Source organism: Ambystoma mexicanum, chromosome 5p, assembly GCF_040938575.1.
Source record: "Ambystoma mexicanum isolate Mex_15411 chromosome 5p, UKY_AmexF1_1, whole genome shotgun sequence".
NCBI classification, from domain to species: domain Eukaryota; kingdom Metazoa; phylum Chordata; class Amphibia; order Caudata; family Ambystomatidae; genus Ambystoma; species Ambystoma mexicanum.
Window position 1 is genome coordinate 420,674,295 of NC_090930.1, and position 18,817 is coordinate 420,693,111.

At 48.6% G+C, this 18,817-nt stretch overlaps 1 protein-coding gene across 1 annotated transcript in view; it reads left to right on the forward strand.

The window, feature by feature from the left end:
* Positions 1 to 18,817, forward strand: part of MMGT1 (membrane magnesium transporter 1) — a 167,133-nt gene that overhangs the window by 114,786 nt on the left and 33,530 nt on the right. Inside the window, exon 3 of the mRNA XM_069612819.1 lies at positions 2,470 to 2,573. Coding sequence (XP_069468920.1) covers positions 2,470 to 2,573 — 104 coding nt within the window. The remainder of the gene's footprint in view (positions 1 to 2,469; positions 2,574 to 18,817) is intronic.

The window sequence follows — 18,817 nt, forward strand, 5'->3', positions numbered from 1 at the left end:
TCTTAAAGGTCAATCTCCCTAATGCGTGGAAATGTAGAAACACAGGTTTTTACATACATTTCGGGCAACCTATTGTTTCCCATAATGGGTTTGTTCCAGTTAGATACACAATGCTTAACTTTCATAGACCTCACCTGCTGCTAGGACTTGCAAATACGGGTATGCCTGTAAATATAATTATGCCCCTAGATTCAGAGAAAGCACATGACTATAGAGGTGCTGGGATGCATGTGGTTTGGCCCATAGTTTATGCATTTTGGACTCCATTATAAAGATCTGATCATTTGGATAAAACTTAACAAGCCGCTGTCCTTCCACTTCTCCATGAGGATGCCAGTTAGCTTTTGTGCCTTGGCAATGAAACTGTTGGTTTGCCAAATGCACATTGCAAGTCTATCTAATGGAAGGATTTAAGTAGTAATGTGGAAGAGGTTCCTCTTTCTGTATGCAGAATAATTCCTGGTGTACATGCAGTTTTACACTCCATGTTGTAGATGTAATAGAAGAATTTAGAACACACTCTGGCTTAAGAATCACTCTTGAAATGCCCATTTGGTTTCTGGTCCATGAGACTGCAAGAGCATATAAAGGGCCTTGCCGCTTGCCATTGCAAATAACACCTTGAAGTACCTTGGGATATATTTAAGAATAAATATGGACCACATTCTATATGACAATCTTGTTCCAGCAAACAATTTTTGAAAACCACCATAAACATTGGCTGAAACATCCTCTGGCCTTAAGGAAGCGATACTAGACTAGTTAGTAGAACATGGGCTAAAAAAGATGGTTTCAAGAAATTATTGGCAGGTATTGGGAAGTTAATCTGTTGTGACTACAGGTGTTGTATTCAGCTTGAGAAGTGGAGATGGCCCTACCAAATCTATGAGCATATTGCTGGGCCAGCCTCTTGGGATTGGCCAGTTACTGCAATTTTAAAGCTGCACTGGAGCCCCTTAGGGGGATTCTAGCTGCATGAGATGGAGGAGATCCTATAGGGGAGTAGACGTCCTAAGAAATACTACAAGTGACCCGAGCAGTTCAGAGATTTATGGTGAATGAAATCGACAGCTGAAGTCGGGTAGAAAGGAAAACTGAGTCTCTCAACACAGTCATTTCATAGCAGAGTGTAAAGAGATTAGTTAACCTAGGCTAATGGTCAGGATTTGGAAGTAAAAAGGAATTGGAAGCTAGCACATTTCATGATAGGAACTATTTCACGGTTTCAAGAACTGCAGATTCTATATGGTAAACTCAGACTTGTAGAAACTGCAATTAATGCATGCCTTCTCTGTTCATCTGTGGCGAGATTGGGCCTTACCCCCAACGCCACAATGCCCTACATGGTACAATACAAGCAAAACCTATTTCCCCCTTGTATAGCTCAATACCGTCTTTGTCAGCAACACCGCTGATGGAGCCGAAAGTTAAATGAGACGCATGGGAAATATCGGAAGGTGATTGGAAGGATGCTCTCAAATTCGAAGGTAATTGGTCACAAGCTCCTAACCAGGCTGTTTCAATAAATTGGGAGGATTAGAAATTGGGTTTTGTCTGCGATGTTAGGTAGTTAAGTAGTTGGGGAGATTTCTTTAGGCTATGCACTTTTAAATAAAACTTTTATATCTTGAAAGTGACACTGTTTTTATGAATAGGAATAGCTGCAGACAGGGAAATGTATTACCCTTTTGTTAAGTCCAGGTTCTTTAACCATTGGCTCCCTAAATGTTAAATGTTTTGGACTGCAACTCCCAACCGTCCGAGCTAGAATAGTTGGTTGGTGGCAAGAAATCTTTGGATTCGTAGTCCAAATCATCTGGAGAGCCACAGGTTGCTCAGCTTTGAAAACTGATATGCCCTAGACTCATACCAAATGTCCTCAAATTTAGGAAGATGTGTGAAATCCAATTTGCATGTAAATGTCCCCTTTTCCAATACCTTCCCCACCCCTTTACTTTGCCTGGAAAACCTCTTCTACACAACGATTCTGCTTTCACATCCCCTGCATCTTAAAATCGTCAAGTTGGCAATGGATATGGTTAATGTTAGTTTTAAGGTGAGGGTTGGGGGTCAAATGTGGTGGGTTATAAAAGAAGGGGAGGCTGTGGGGTGTGGGGAGGGCGATTCTCCATACAATGACTAAGTATATGTTAGAGGTGAAAGACAGAAAAATTAAAGGTAAAATATAAGGCTGACAGTGAATGTATGGCAAAGTGAATGCAGAAGAAATAAAGATATAAATCCGCCTTGACCTAGGGCAGGCTACAGTTATATGCTTAGGAGAATGATGAGCATCATGTTTGCTTGTTTCACTCCTGACCGGTATTGTGTGGTAATTCGTGTAACTAGTGCAATCTCTACCATTTGGTTGCAGTAGTTAAATGTTGCATGGGATTTAACATATTTGTCTTTAGTGTATTTTTATGCCTTTTTTCTGCACCCTTAAATGGTTTTTATTTGATGTTTCAGATAGTTCTTCAAACACTATTGGCATTTATAGTAACCTGCTATGGAATTGTACATATCGCAGGAGAGTTTAAAGACATGGATGCCACTTCAGAGCTTAAAAATAAGTATGTTTTTCTTTTCATTAGTGCATGACTTACAGTACCAGCAGTTGCTTTGAAAAGTATTTATATTTGATGTTTTGCCTATTCCTGTAACCAACCTATTAATACATGATTGGCAAATTAGAAATATACTTAAATGTGAAATTCCACCAAGTGTTCACATGTGCAAGCAGAGGTTAATGATTAATCAAAATGAATGTGCAATATTGCAAGTCTGCAGCAAAAGCCATTTGAGCATAAATTAACTTTTGCTTTGTTCTGTTTAGCTGTTCGCTTTTTTATAAATGTTTCAGGCGGTTCATTTTCATTTCCTAATGCAGTCACAAAGTCACATGGGTTCAAATAGAAAAGCAAACTATATCCTTGCATTTGGACATTATATAAAACTGATACACACCCATCAGACAGCATAGTGTTTTTAGCTGTTTGGCATAAAGAGAAGTGAGGGTAATAGAAGTTCCCTGTTTAATGGTCCCTCCTCCTCATGTGATCAGAGTAACACCTAGAACTGGCTTCTAACCATTAACAAACTACTCCACCCAACTTCCTCTTGGAATCTTCAACCCAAGAATCTTGACCAAGGCAAACTATTTCTTTATCTAACGCGGTGGGTGTTTATACTGTCCTTTGACACAATAGTGGTGTATTTTGCCCAGGCCTGGGTTTACAGAGCTTGGTCTGCAGAAGGAAGGATGAGGGGTTGGATAAAGAGGGAGTCTGAAAATGCTGGGGCAGAAAGCCCACTTTTGGAGATTAGTAAGGGAGGACAGTTAGAGGTTGCTTGCGTTTAGGGCTCAGTGCATGTAAACTTCTCTAGTTCGAGCAAGAGTAAGTTTTGAAAATGTAGGGCTAAGATGCCAACCACTATAGAGGTCTCTTCAAGCGGGCAGATCAGGTGCTGTAACTTGGCGTTTTGGTTATTTTATTGAGATTTATACAGCGCACTGCCATTTTCATGGTCTCCAGGCACTCTGGCGATTCTGAAAAGGAAGTGAGTCGGGGCGTGGGGGGTTATAATTAGTGGGGTCAGAGGGAAAAGCTGAAGAGAGCCTCAGTGAAAGTCACTGTGCGTGTTTAATCTTAGTTGGTTAACATTGTGTGGTGTTTGGTGCAAGGTTGTATATGGGTGGGATATGTGCGTTTGGTTTGTTTCCGGCGTTTGTTGCGTTGGCAGTTTTCCTTCTTTGGTGTTTCCTATTAGTTTGGTGAATTAGAGCCATGTTTTTAACTGCTTTTGGAATTTTAGGTCATTTTATATTTGGTTCCTTTGAGAGCGAGTTCCAAGTCGCACAGCTATGTACGAGAATGCTGAACCCCGGAATTGTGCTTCGTGTATTGTTTCGGTTTGAGGCGAATGTTGTTGCTGGACCTTTGATATTCGTTTTGGTTTGTAGACTGAAATGTTTCCCTGTATGAATTCCACTGTTTGCCCGTGGATTTATGTGTTAAGCAGAGTTTTGAAAAAGTTTTGTTTTTTCACTGGTAGACAATGTAGTGTTCTCAGTGCTGGTGTGATGTGTTCTCTCTTGGTGAGTCTGAGGAGCATCTTGCTCCTGTGTTCTGTATTAATTGTATTTTTTTCATAAGGTATTCTGGCATTCCAAGAGATACTGTTGGCGTATTCTAGTCTTGACATGACAGATGACATTGCGTATTCTGTGGGAAGGTGAAGAAGGGGAGTATCCTCTTGTGTGTAACTTGAAGAAATATTTCCTAGCTACTGTGTTGGCTTACTGTTCTAGTGTTAATTATCCATTAATATTCCGAGATTTCTGACCACTTTGGATGGTTCTGGTGGGTTTTCCAGTTCGGTAGGCCATGGAATGTGGTGATGGTTCAACTGGCAATTGGGCATGATCATGATTTCTGTTATGTCTGGATTGAGTTTAAGGCTGTTGGTGCTCATCCAGTGGTTTATTTCTGTGAGGCATTTGGTGAGGGTTGGGTTTAGTTCTTCTCTAGTGTTGATTTTGTTGATGATTTGAGTGCCGTCTGAGTAGTTGTAGCAGTTGAGGCACTGTTTTTTGATGAGGTTAAACGGGGGGGGGGGTCATAATTGAAAAGCGGTGGTGAGAGTGAGCCTTGTGGGACTTCACATGTTTTAAAAGTTGTTTACTTGATTGGGGTTATGTTTCCATTCTTTCTGCCATGAAGGATTTTAGCCAGAGGAGTGCTGTGTTGCCGATTCCAATTCCTTCAAGTCTTTTGATGTGTTTCGTGGTGAATTGTGTCAAAGGCTGCTGATAGATCTAGTACTTTTAGTGCTGATTTGACTTTGGAGTGTGCATTGTTTTTTTTTCGATCGTCCCATATCGATAGTAAAGCGGTTTCCAATCCTCATGGATCTAAAACCTACTTGTACCTGGTCTAGTATCTGATTGTTTTCTACATGTTCCAGGATTTGTTTGTAGACCTAGCTTTCTAGTAGCCTTGCCGGGTATGGGATGTTTGAGATTGGTTGGTAGTAAGGTCTTCCGTGTTTCCTGATGGGTTGTGTGATGGGTTTGTGATCTGCTCAAGCGATCCAATGTAGTTTGCAGCCGAGCTGGATTGGCTCTGCTTAAGCTTGACCAATTCACCTACCAGGGATAGATCTTGGGTAATATAACAAATACAGATTTGTATTTGTGCTACGGGTGTGCCTGTGACTTTTGACCCTCTCCTCGGGAAGAGCGTCGGTCCAGTTCAAGCTATCCCAGCATGGAGAGCTATTTAGCCCTTCTAATGAACTGAAATCCAGCTCTGAGGCACTGATAGCCTTGTTTAGAGGTATGATTACCGAGGCCATGTAAAAGTAATTGTTAGGAAGAATTCTCATTCTGTGCTAATTCCCTTCAACCTTAGAGACCCCCAGTTATTTTGCTGGACTATAGGACTGTTTTAAATTAAATGTTTGAGGTTACTCTCACTACTTTAAATGGCTGGTGGCAGTGGTTTAATTTTCCTACCATTGTGCTTTTCTACCGCAGGCTGAATCCTCAGCTGCAGTATAGCACCCATTGGTGACCATTTTCTCAAAATGGCCTGGTCTTTTTGCGCCATTTTCTGTTTAAGAGGTCTTTCATGGGTTTTACTCTGTGTGCTGATTCAGGGTTGAGTCCTTTGTTCATGTTGCCTTTTGGCTGGCTGCAGTCCTAAAACCCACCTTTGGCTCCAGTGTGTCTGGAAAGGCAGGATGTGAAGAGGTTTCCCGAAACTCCTTTGTCCTTTGTCTCTAGGAGTGCATGAATGCAACCAGTCCCGATTGGCTGGCTGTCCTTTCAGTAGAGCCCCCCTGCTGTGTGATTGACAGCCTAGGCTGTGCATAAATGGGAGAAACCTGCTTAAATGTTTTGGGACTGAGCCCGAGTCGACCACTGTTAGAAACACCCGATGAAGAAACCATGAATGAAGCTTGCTGCATCCTCCTGGACTTTTGAATTTCCTGGTGAAGCCCTGCAGCTGTGCTGAAACTCCTTTTTCTAATCGACAAGAGAAGCTCTGGAAGGGACGACTTCTTTGCTTGCTAGTGGAACAAACTAACCCTGAGACGAACTCCACTGGACCACCTTTCCCGACTAGCTGTAATTCTTCACTGTGGCTGGAACCCGAGTGCCAGAGGTCGAGAAATCCGTAGCAGAGTGAAACGTCTGAAATCCAGCCAGATGTTCCAGGAGTCTCTTAAGGACCCTCCAGAAGCAGGACGGCCAGAGATTGTCCCCTTACCAGACTGCATGGCACACCGAGTGAAGGAAGCCCAACTGGTATCTGAGATCTGCAGTGGTGCTGTTTACCACACGCTGAAACCGCAAAGTGCTGCTGATCCGAAAAGAGCCGGTAGCTGCCGACAACCTTCAAATTGCTGCCGCAGGGGTCCTCCAGACATGCTCCCTCTTGTCCCCACGACTGAGGTTAAGGAACCCAGGATCTGCATCGCTGCAACAGGACAGAATCCAGCTGGACCACTTTTCTTCAAACCAGAGGTACTGTTTAGACTAGGGGTACTTGCCTCTGTGTCTTTAGCTGTGCTCTTCTCAGTTGAGACTTGCATTGGATACTGTTGTTGGAGTTGATTCCAACTCTTTCACAAGTGTAACCGCTTGTGACCCTACAAGTGATTTCTACAAAACTCTCTAACTTTGTGCAAGACTTTTATTAACTAAGTGCCTCAGCTCCATAGACTGTGCTCTAATTGACTTTGGCTGGCCTGGCTCTGTCCAGACTCTTCTAGTCCATTGACTTTGATATTTCTGTCCATCATAGGTGGTAACTTGTTTTTAGACTGTTATTGCTGGGAAAGGCTCATCTAGACTTCATTGAAAGATTCAAGTATACGCACATGCCCTGAGAACTTGTTTAACCTTTTTCCTTTCTGCAACCTCAGAATCTGCAAAGTATAACTAGTGATATATAAATGCCATTATGGTCCTTGTAAATGAAGTCACCTCTGGGTGTAGGAAGTGTGTAAAAAGCATATCCGTATCCACTAACTTGTGCTCAGTCTGTCTCTTTAAATTATATTCGATTGTTACATCGCTTCTCCAGCATGGGGTCTGGCATGGATTCACATGCTCATGAATATTCCCCGTCGTCAGGCTGGGAATCCTCGGTAAAGAAAAAACCAGCATCAGTTTCGTTTCTGATCTGTCTTTCGTAGTAATAACCAATCACTGGTCTCTGCGTCATACTGACCACAGCCAATGACTGCCCTCTACCTAAGCACCGCCTCTGGCAGCCATCTTCAGATTTTTACCGCACGTTCATGTGTTGGGATCCTCGTGCTATTGCTCTCGAGCGTTAGTGCTTTTTTTTTTCACGTTTTTTCTCAAAAACTTCGTTTTTTCGGTCAAAAGAGCCTCAAGCTCCACCGATTCTCCATCCGATCAACGGGGACCCGTGTCGGATTCGTCTGCGCCCCTCAAGGGTGAAGATTTCGTCGAGCTACGCTTTTGGAGGACTCCAGAAGTTTCTCAGGCCCGGTCATGGCCCAGGAGAAGGGGAGCTCGACGCCCGGAAAGCTGTTCAGGGTCTGCCCTGGATGCCAGCTGCAGAACGTCTTCAAGGAGGACGAACACTCTTTTTGTCTTCACTGCCTACATGAGGACAAGACGCACGTGGAGAAGGACTGTGCGTGTTGCGGCAACATGTCGGAGCGGACCATGAAGGACCGCCATCAACGTCTCGCCAACTGGCTGGAAGGGAAGAGCCCGTCCGGCGAGAAGAAGAGGAAGAAAGCCGAGCGGTCTTCTAAGACCTTTGAGGACGCCCCGGCGACGGGGGTCCAACATAAGGCCAAGCACCGCAAGTCCGCTGGCGCCGAACGGTCGGGCTCTACGGGCGCCAGGCAGGGCGCACCCTCCCCGGCACCATCAACCACGAGCCAACGCTCTGGGTCGGGTAAGAGGAAGGCCGAGCACCCGGCGAAGCTCCTGGAGAGGCCCCGGTCGAGCTTGAAGGCGGAGGGGGAGCGAGGCAGTGTCCCCCCCTCAAGGATAAGGCGGTGAGCGCACCTAGGGTGGTGAAGGCCTTAATCCATCCGGCCAAGCCCTCTATCGAAACTGTCGCGGCGGCCCTGGCTCAGCCTGTGGAGGCTACACCAGTGGTGGCGACCTCGGGGCTCAGTCTCCCTGCCACCTCGGAGGGAGTCCTCTTTTGTGCCCATCGATAGGACCCCCGTGAAACCCCCCGTGGGGAAGAAAAAGGGGGGGCAGGGCGTCGTCGTAGATTCGGCCTCAACCTCGGAGGAGGAGCTGGTCGAAGTCTTGAGCCACGGCCTCGGCGTGGAAGAAGACCGGCCCGTCGGGATGGATCCCAACGCAGGTGACGACGACATCGTCGAGGGTACCGACGGGGCCCCTGATCGCCCGTCGGATTCCCCTCTGCCAGCGCCGCGAGACAACTCGGCGGCCATTTTGTTGGCTATACAGTCCTTATGCTCAGAGATAAGGACGAGACTACCGTTGCCGACAGAACCTCTCCCGTCGGGGGACCCAGAACCGGGACCTTCTGGTGTTCCCCCTACCAAGAAAAGAAGGATCCACCCTCCGCCTCCTTTTCAGCCGTCGCGCCCCTTCCAGCCCTCCTCCCCGTCCACCCGAGGGGATGATACGGGGACTGACACGGCAGCGACGGGTACGGACGACGAGGTATACGACGAGGATGTACCGTCGTCGCCTCCCACCAGGGCTTCTCCGCCCGACGAGATTGGATCGTTCCACTCCATGATCACCAGGGCATCCGAGCTTTTCCAACTCTGCCCTGAGGAGAAGAAGGAAGGTTTCCTTTATCAGCGGCGCGAGGCCAAGAGGAAGACGGTCCTCTCAGTGCCTCTATTGGACGACATTTGGGATGAGGGCCTCACCCTCCTCAAGAACCCTTCCACGACGCCAGCTAGAAGAGACCGGTACGAGAAGAAGTACCGGGTCCCGGACACGGCCCCCCTGTGCCTCCGGGCGCAGCCTACCCCTGACTCCGTCGTCTCCGCGGCGGCCAGGAAAAAAGCGGGGGGGGGGGTGCGGCCTCCACATCGACTTCCCCACCGGACGGCGAGGGAAAGAAATTGGACGCTATGCGACGCAGAGTCATCTCGTCTGCGGCGACGACGATTAAAGCGGCCAATGCCTTGGCTATCGCGGCCCGCTACGACAGGGAGCTCTGGTACAAACTGGCTCCCCTGCTGGATTTCTTGCTGGACGACAAGAGGGCAGAGGCCCTGGAGATCCTGCAGGAAGGTGAGGTGGCTTCGGACCACGCCATTACCGTTGCGACGGACATCGCCGACACTGGGTTCCGCCAGTTGGGCAACGGCGTTTGCCTTAGGCGGCGTGGATGGCTCAAGGCTACGGACTTCCGTCAAGACGTTCAGACCAGAGTCCTGGACATGCCCTTCGATGGGAACAACCTGTTTGGGAAAACAGTGGACGATTCCCTTCAGGCCATTAAAGCGGACACCGAGACGGCCCGGGCCCTTGGAGTTCTGCAACAACGACGGACGCCCTTTCGGAGCAGCGGAGGCAAGGGCGCCTCCAAAAGTTCCGGCGGCGGTTTCTCCACCTACCGTCAAGCGGCCCGCTCGTCGGCTCAGGAGGCCTACAGAGGAGGAGGCAAGTCTGGCGGACCCCGCCGTCGTCGCCAAGGAGGTCAAGGCGGCAAAGCCTCGTCGAAGCAGGATTGAACCGACCGTGGGGTCGGGCCCCCACCGAAGCACCCCGGTGGGAGGCCGGCTGGCGAGCTTCGTCAGCGTGTGGGAGTCCATCTCCACCGACCGTTGGGTGCTGGACGCCTTGGCCCGGGGCCACGCGCTCGAGTTTCAAAGAAGGTGTCCGCGCGTCCCTCCCCCCCCCGTGGCCAGGAAAGAACTTCACGTCCCTCAACTTCTCCTGGAGGTAAAGGCGATGCTCAGGAAGGGCGCCATCGAACTCGTCCCAAAGAGGCTTCGGGGCTCCGGAGTTTACTCGAGATACTTCCTCGTGAAGAAGAAGACGGGGGGATGGCGCCCCATCCTGGACCTGCGACGTCTGAGCAAGTTCATCAAGGCGCAAAAGTTCCGGATGGTCACCCCCCAGCACGTCCTGGGTCAGCTGGAGGAAGGAGACTTCTTGTCGTCGTTGGATTTGGAGGATGCCTACTTCCATATTCCCATCCTAAAGGGGCACCGAAAATTCCTCAGGTTTGTGGTCCAAGGGCGTCACTACCAGTTCAAAGCCCTCCCCTTCGGACTACGGTCGGCACCCAGGGTATTCAAGTGCCTTGCACCGGTGGCGGCGCAGCTGCGCCGCGAGGGGATCCACGTCTACCCCTACCTGGACGACTGGCTCATCGGAGCCAAGACGAGGGAGCTCGCCGTGGATCACACGGCAAGGACCATCCAACTTCTCACGGACCTGGGATTCTCCGTGAACTACGCCAAGTCTCACCTGGTACCCGCGCAAAACGCACTGTTTCTGGGAGGAAGCTCGACAGTGTCCCTTCTGGCCTCCCCGTCGGAGGAAAGGACCAGGTCCATCCTGGGCAAGGTACAGCGGATGTTGGTTTCCGACGCGGCCAAGGTGAGGTCCATCAAGTCCCTCCTCGGAATGATGTCTTCTTGCATCTACCTCATTCCCATGTGCAGGCTCCGGATGCGCCCGTTGCAGGAGTTCCTGGACGCGCGCTGGATCCAAACGACGGGCGGCTTCGAGGAGAGGAGCACACTCGACGAGAGTTTCCGCCGAGCGGTCCGGTGGTGGGGCATCCGCGCGCATCTGACGGCGGGCATGGACTTCCAGACCCCAGACCACCAGGAGACAGGGACCACGGATGCCTCCCTGGAAGGGTGGGGAGCGCACACCGAAAATCTGCACGCGAGAGGCCTTTGGCTCCCGACGGAGAAGTCCCTCCATATCAACGTCCTGGAGCTCCGTGCAGTGTTCTGGGCCCTCAGGTCCTCCCGTCCCTCAAGGGCAAGGTGGTGAGGATCTTCACAGACAACACCACCACCATGTTTTACATCAGGAAACAGGGCGGAACCAGGTCCCCAGCGCTGTCCAAGGAGGCGCAGGACCTGTGGCATTGGGCCGTCGCCCAAAGGATGTTTCTGGTGCCGTTTCATCTGGCAGGGATAAAAAAAACACCATCGCCGACTCACTCAGCAGGGAGCTGCGCTCGTGCCACGAGTGGGAACTACGGCAGGATCTGGTGGATCGCCTCTTCCGACGGTGGGGCACACCCCAGATCGACCTGTTCGCGACAGCGATGAACTCCAAGTGCCGGAGGTTCGCCAGCAGGTTTCCCCAGGCGAGGAGCATGGGCGATGCTTTCTCGTTCCCCTGGGAGGGCCTGTTCCTCTACGCGTTCCCTCCTTTGCCACTGCTAATCCGGCTCGTCAACCAGCTCAAGAGGTCACGGTGCAGGATGATCCTCGTCGCACCTGCGTGGCCGAGGCAGATATGGTTCCCGGACCTTCTGGACTTGTCAGCGTCCCCGCCAATCAAGCTGCCGGGGGACGCGGATCTACTCTCCAGGTAAGGAGGCGCCATCCTCCACCATGACCCGAAATCGCTGAACTTGCAGGCCTGGCTCCTGCAGCGCTAGAGTTTGGAGGATACGACATACCGGCCGACTGCAGAGAGGTTCTTGCAAAGGCCAGGGCGTCCTCGACTCTTAAATGCTACGGACACAAATGGAAGAGGTTCTCTGTCTGGTGCCACGCACAGAAGATTAACCCTCTACGGATTACGGCTCCCCAGGTACTGCCGTACCTGCTGACGCTGGCCAAAGCTGGACTGGCACACGCGTCCATCAAGATTCATCTTGCTGCGATCTCCCGATACACCAGAACCACGGGCCGGACGTCCTTGTGGTCTCATCGTCTGGTGAAAGAGTTCATGAAGGGGCTGTTCAGATCGTTCCCGCCGGTGAAGGCTCCGGCCCCGGCGTGGGAGCTCAACGTGGTGCTGACCAAGCTCATGGGACCTCCGTTCGAGCCTCTGCACTCGGCCCCGTTGAAGTTTCTGTCGTGGAAAACAGCGTTTCTTGTGGCATCACCTCCGCACGACGGGTGGGAGAGATCCAGGCCCTTTCCTGCAAGGCCCCGTACTTGACTTTTCACGACACGAGGGTAGTGCTCAGGACGCACCCCTCCTTCATGCCCAAGGTACCGTCGGACTTCCATCTCAACGAACCCTTGGTGTTGCCTGTGTTCTTCCCGTCGCCTTCGTCGCCGGCTGAGAGGACTTTGCACTCGCTGGATGTGGCTAGAGCGCTGAAGTTCTACGTGGACCGCACGAAGTGTTTTCGGAAGACGTCACAACTCTTTGTGAACTTTGGACCTGTCAATCAGGGGAAGGCTCTCTCGAAGGCTTCCATTTCCAGATGGCTCTCCGGCTGTATCATGTACTGTCATCGGTTGGCAAACCGACCGCTGCCTGGCCGTCCGAGAGCCCATTCCACCAGAGCGATCGCAGCTACCACGGCGTTCCTTTCTGGTGTGCCCCTGCTGGACATATGCAGGGCTGCTACGTGGAGGTCGACGCACACCTTCACGAAATTCTACTGCGTCGATCGGGATTCCAGGGAGGAGTCCAGGGTCGGCCAAGCAGTGCTGCGCAACCTGTTAGCCTGAGGTGAGCCTGGTGAGGAGGTAAGATGCTTAATGTTGAGTTTGATGTAATGCTTAATGTTGAGCCTTTGCCACCTCCCGTGGTTGTGCATGTGTGTACTGCTATGTATTCTTTATTCATGAGCATGTGAATCCATGCCAGACCCCATGCTGGAGAAGGAACAAGTTACTTACCTGTAACTGTTGTTCTCCAGCATGGGTCTGGCATGGATTCACATGCGAACCCTCCCGCCTACCCCTCTGCGGCTCTTCACTTGGTCATACTGCCACTTCACGTGCTTCCAAATCTGAAGATGGCTGCCAGAGGCGGTGCTTAGGTAGAGGGCAGTCATTGGCTGTGGTCAGTATGACGCAGAGACCAGTGATTGGTTATTACTACGAAAGACAGATCAGAAACGAAACTGATACTGGTTTTTTCTTTACCGAGGATTCCCAGCCTGACGACGGGGAATATTCATGAGCATGTGAATCCATGCCAGACCCATGCTGGAGAACAACAGTTACAGGTAAGTAACTTGTTCCTTATTTAATAATTGATAACTATAACTGAAACCTTGAGTATAAGTGTTACTTGGTTACTTGCATTTGTGAATTTCATTGCTACAGCTCTCATTTACTCCTCTTGAGATAGACCTGGCTGCTCAATCACACTACCAACTTGTGTAGTACAGACCTATACCAAAAGGTGGGTTACCTATTACTAAGCAGATAAGTGTTGTGTAGTCCCACAGTGTTACTACATCAATTCTTACCTAACCGTAATCCAAGCCAGAAGAGTGCACACACGTTCCCACGGAAGGGAGGTTGATGATTAACTTGTAGGTTCCATGCTTCTCATAGAGTGTAAGCTGAAAGAATAGTGGAGAACTCTGGGTAGGAGAAATCATGGCTTACAAATATTTGTAAAATATAAAAAAATGTCTAAGGGATTTCTGGAAACTTAATCTGTGAAGTTAGTTCACTGCTCACTGTACCTTGGAGAGGCTACGCTTCACCTCACTGAGGAGGCCCAACAATGCCGAAACCTGTGCCTGGGGTTGCTGATGATACTCTGGTTCAAAGGAGAATTGCCTAGAATTTCGGTGCTGGACTGCCCTTGTGGGTGGGACCAGACTGATATCTCCTGCGAAAGTTGCAGTGATCTGAAACGTGGTTGTAGGACCCCCTCCCAATGAGTGGTAGAAATTCCATGGAACCATTTTCGTTCTCAGTAGAATGGACCCCAAACCCTTGTTTCAATGATGGGACATTTTGTGTTTTTGAGAAATATTGGAAACCTTAATAAACCATGATAATGGGCACCAACACTCTGTTAAAACTGCCAAACTCTAAAACGCATACTCGTTAATATATCTATAATCAGATTTGTTAAATCAGTTGGGTTGAAAAGTCCACATTGTGGTATGTATTGCGTCATCGAAATGATGCCCACGGTTATAATCCAGACCTTCTGCTTCTGAAGTCTGTGGTTTGGCTACTACTATTGCAAACCTCTCCTCCTCAGCCATTTTTCCACATTGTGCTTTACACTAGGGTCTAGCCATGTGACTGTTAGGGGAGTTTTCCTTAAATCCTACTAAAAACTTTAGTAAGCTGTCCCAGTGGTTTGTAGATCCCCTCCCCCAAACTCTTATTATTAGTCTGTACTAACTCAGGACCTTGGTAGAGTGGCAGAGCAATCAGCCTTATTTTAAGAGGAAGATGTGAGCTGTAGGTAAGTGCACTGAACCCAGTTAGACTTGCACATCAAAGAAGCACTTACACTTATGATTTATATAAAATGATGCATATATATTTACACAATCATTTTAAATATCTTATACATTAACACTAGAACACTTCGGAGTACGTTTGGAATACACTTCCAAGGATACTTTCACTTTTGTGTTCGCGGTCACATTTCTTGCAACGTTGGAAAGGGAAAAGACAATGCTCTCGTATTATCGGTAATTAACCGCACATGCAGTTCTTAACAGATGTACTGCAAGACATTTACTATACAAACACATATGAGAAAGTAACTTAAAGGAAGGAAAAGGGTTTGTTAAAATAACACTAGTCTGCTTCAAGGTTCTAGAGGGTTTCTTCGCCCAGCAAGTCTACGTCCAGAAATGCAACCCTAGCTAAAGGCAGTTCGTAGAGGGCTCAACGGCTTGACAAGCAGCAGACTATGAAGAGTTCCTTTGGATTTCTTCAAGTCTCTAGGCTTTTAGAAGCAGCAAGTTACTAACTAACTATGGAGAATGGGACACAAACAGCGGCTTGAGTCTGACGTTAGAGGGGGGGGGGTAAGAGGCGATTGCCCTGGGCACTTATATGTGCACTCCAATGCACTGGAGCAACTTTCTGGAATAAGAACCCTTTTCCCCACAGTACCTTAGGTTAGACTGTTTGTGCTGGATGCTCCACGATGTTGCAGCTCTGGACTCTACCTCCGGATTCCTTTGTCTGACTGTTGCTGGGAGATCCCGTCCATTGTCCTGCCTTCAGTCTTGAGGGAGGACCTGAGGCGCGACTCAACAACTTGTTCAATAACTCTGCAGTTTCGGCATCTTTTTCTGCAGCACCAACAAAATACACAGATCGCCTGGTCAATCTTCTTCGCTTCCTGAAGTCCCATGCTCAGATGAGGGGGTCTGAGCGAGTTGGATCAGATCTCTGGAGTATCCTTGAGCACTCGGCAAAGATTTAGACATATTCAGCCTTTCCATGACGTTTCACTCGAAATGGGCAGCAGGTTTCCTGTTATTGGGGTTCCGCAGCTCTGGAAACTCCTAGGGACTCTGGAGATGCTCAATTCAAAGTTAGTCTTGGGCCAGTTTGTTCCTATCAGCCGAAGGGAAGGAGTCCTCTTCGGAGCTCCTAAATTGCACAGAAAACAGGACAGCAGTGATTGCTTCACGGTGTTGCAACATAGTCTTCGGTTACTTCAGCTTCCAGTGGTCGACTTGCTTTTCACTCCAGAAGCCTCACCTTTTATACAGTCCCAACACATACTCCTCTGCAATCTCTCAGCATTTTACAGGAAGGAGCGTTCGAGAATGGTCCAAGAAGGGCAAACAAAGAACAACCACGCTAGTAATGGCAAAAAAAGAAGTGAGGCCCCAAGTTAATACTTGGGTGCCCCTATTGTGCACTACCGACGGTACAAAAATCACACAATAGTTGTTAGAAAACGTCCACTGCCACCAACCAGAACTAGATTGTATGTGACTAAAAAGTCCAGGAGCAGAGAGAAGGGTGATACTAGGTGTGCCTTTGACACTCCACATAAAGTGGTGTGTGCCAATCTCTCAGACTATATAGAGTTTTGGGAGAGTTACTAAAGAACTGTAGTTACTTGAGGATATAGAAAAAGAATCTTAAAGGAAGACCCTAAGGGTCCCAACCAACACTGCTCATAAGGAGCTGTGTGCTGCAATTGAACAATACAGATGCCTTTAAGAGCTGTGGAGCAGACATACTCCATATTACAGGTAGAATACAAAGAATAGATTTCCAAAAGATGGAGCCCACAAGAATAAATGAGTGGAAAAAGCCTCCACTCATTCAGGATTTAAAGAAAACGTTCCAGAGAAGTCCAGCAAAGAGTGCTGGGAGTCTAGATGGGAGTGGGAAGGAAGCATGCAAATGATGAATCTCCCTAACAGTGCCCAGGGGGGAATGGTTTTGGTCAAATGGGGAAGCGTGGATTAGGACCTTGCTTCTGGTTCTGAAGATGGCATCTTCACTGTCTGGATGATTGCCCCCTTTTAATGTAGCACACTATACTGATCAGTTAATATCCGAGCACCCCTCTCTACCACCCCCACCGGTCCCACTCTTATATCCTTTCATCCCATGTGCCTAATTTCCATCGGGCAGTGTGATGGGACAGTGAACATGTAACTGAGGGCTCGATGGGCGTGGAATTGTGCCTGTAAGGGGTGGTTTTGGGATGGATGCATGTATTTGGGTGTGGGGGATAGCATTCTGTTGTGGAGTGAGGGGGGGTAGAGGGGTTCTATCTGTGGAGAATTGGGTTGATTACACATGCAGTACAATGTCTGACCTGCCTGATGATATTCCTATCTGAAATGGCCATGGCTATAATAGTCTTGTTTATAATCCACACTTAAAAATTCACATTTGTCCTGCTCTGGGATTACACATCAGAGTTCCACCCCAATTGCAGCATTAAAATAGCCATGCCCTCCAGATTATTGTTAAAGATGACTTGTGCCTGCTAGTTCTCATGGACCTCTCGGCTGCGTTCAACATGGTCGACCATCACATTCTCACCCTCCTTGCATGCAAGATGGGCTTCTCTGGCACCATCCTGCAACGGAGGATAGCACAGGGGCAACGCGCTTGTCTTGGCAATCCCAGATCTGCGCTTAGAAACCGAACTCGGGTACGCTATTAGGCATGTTATGAAAAACCAATAAATTGTTTACATCCTACCCATGTGGCAGACACCCAAGGCTGTCCTGTCTTCCCTCAGGTCTGAATGCTGCACCGTCATCTGTAGAGGCCCTCATGCTTCCATTATCTTCCCAGTCACCTTTAGCCCCTATATGGAAAGCTGAGCTCACTCCTAGACAACCTCAACATGGTGATACACCACTACGCAAATGATACAGTTGTACCAAAAGGTCAAGGGCTCAAAAGTGATCACTTGCTTTGGCTCATCACACGTGGATGACCAGTGCCATCTTGAAGCTTAACACCACCAAGACCGAATTTGTACTCCTGGGCCACCCCTCCTAGCAAGAATCCACACAAGGTGGCTGGACGAAATGCACTTGGACGAGTTAAACACTCGCCTCACCCCCTCAGAAAAATCCCTTGGTTCATTGTGGGTAGCAATCTGTCCTTTCCACACAACATTGTGAAAAACGGCACACACTGCTTGGTATCGTTTCATTCTACTCTGCAATACCATGCCCTTCTCTCCATCGTAGGACTTCTGAATAGTGGTGCAGGCCCTGGTGAAGTTGCATATCGACTTGGGTAACGTCCTACTCTTTGCTTCTGGTTGCTCAACTGGCGACCCTCCGAGGCTACCATGCTACGTCTCATCAGGACTTTAGGAAATGTGACCACATCCACAGCATTGCGCAAATTACACTGGCTCCTCATCTCGGCTAATATCTGGTTGAAAACTGCATGCGTTACCTACAAGGCAACCACCGCCAGTATTCTTTCCTACTTGATGGCCAAACTAAAAACATCAGGTGGCATTTTATCACAGGAAGACCATCAACAGACTGGAAAGTAGACTGCATGCAAGGAGAAAACTAGGAAACGGTCCTTCTCATACTACACTCCGGTCCTCGAACGCCATCCCAGTGGCAATCCCTGGACTACTCAAGTCCCTGCAGTTTTGGAAAGAGCAGTGGTGCCGGCTCTGCCAACACCACCATGGTGTAACTGAGATTCTGGCAATCTACTGCACATCCCACATCCCTATTGTATTTTCTACTGTGAATAATTGTGATAAATTCCCCTATGAATGTTTTGATCTGCAACAGCACTACATTTCTCTTGTGTTATGTTCGTGCTAAACAAATAAGTAATCTAGTAACTGTATGAGTTCACTATAGCTAATCTCCTGTCTTTATTGGTTGGTTGCGGCTAATTGATCATTTTAGCAAAACCACAATCTGCTCGTTTAATTTCATTATCCAAGCAAAACCACAATCTGATCATCAGTATTGCTAACCGAGTCTAATTGTCATTCTCCTGTTGCCAGGCTGGGAATCCTCAGTAAAAGAAAACACCATCACTTACAAACTATATTTCTCCTTTAAACCAATTGCTGTCCTCTGGGTCATACTGCACCCATCCAATGACAGTCCTCTCCCTAAGCCCCTGCTCTGGCAGCCATCTTCAGATTTGTACCGCACGCTTCAGTTTTGGAGTCCTCGAGTTTGCTCTGCGAGCTACTTCTGTGTTTTTGACATAAAAAGATTCCTTTTGTTCCGAAAGAGCTTGTGTGCTCTTTTCTCCATCTGCCAGCGGGGATCTGTTGTCGGTGAATTTCAGCACCCCCTCAAGGACGAAGATCGTTGAACTTTCCAGAAGGCCATCGTGCCTACTTCGCACCCTCCGACTATGACGGAGGAGGTGAGGAAAGTCCCTCTCAAAGTCCTGCACCAAAACGTGGGCTGCGGAATGTTTGTTGAAG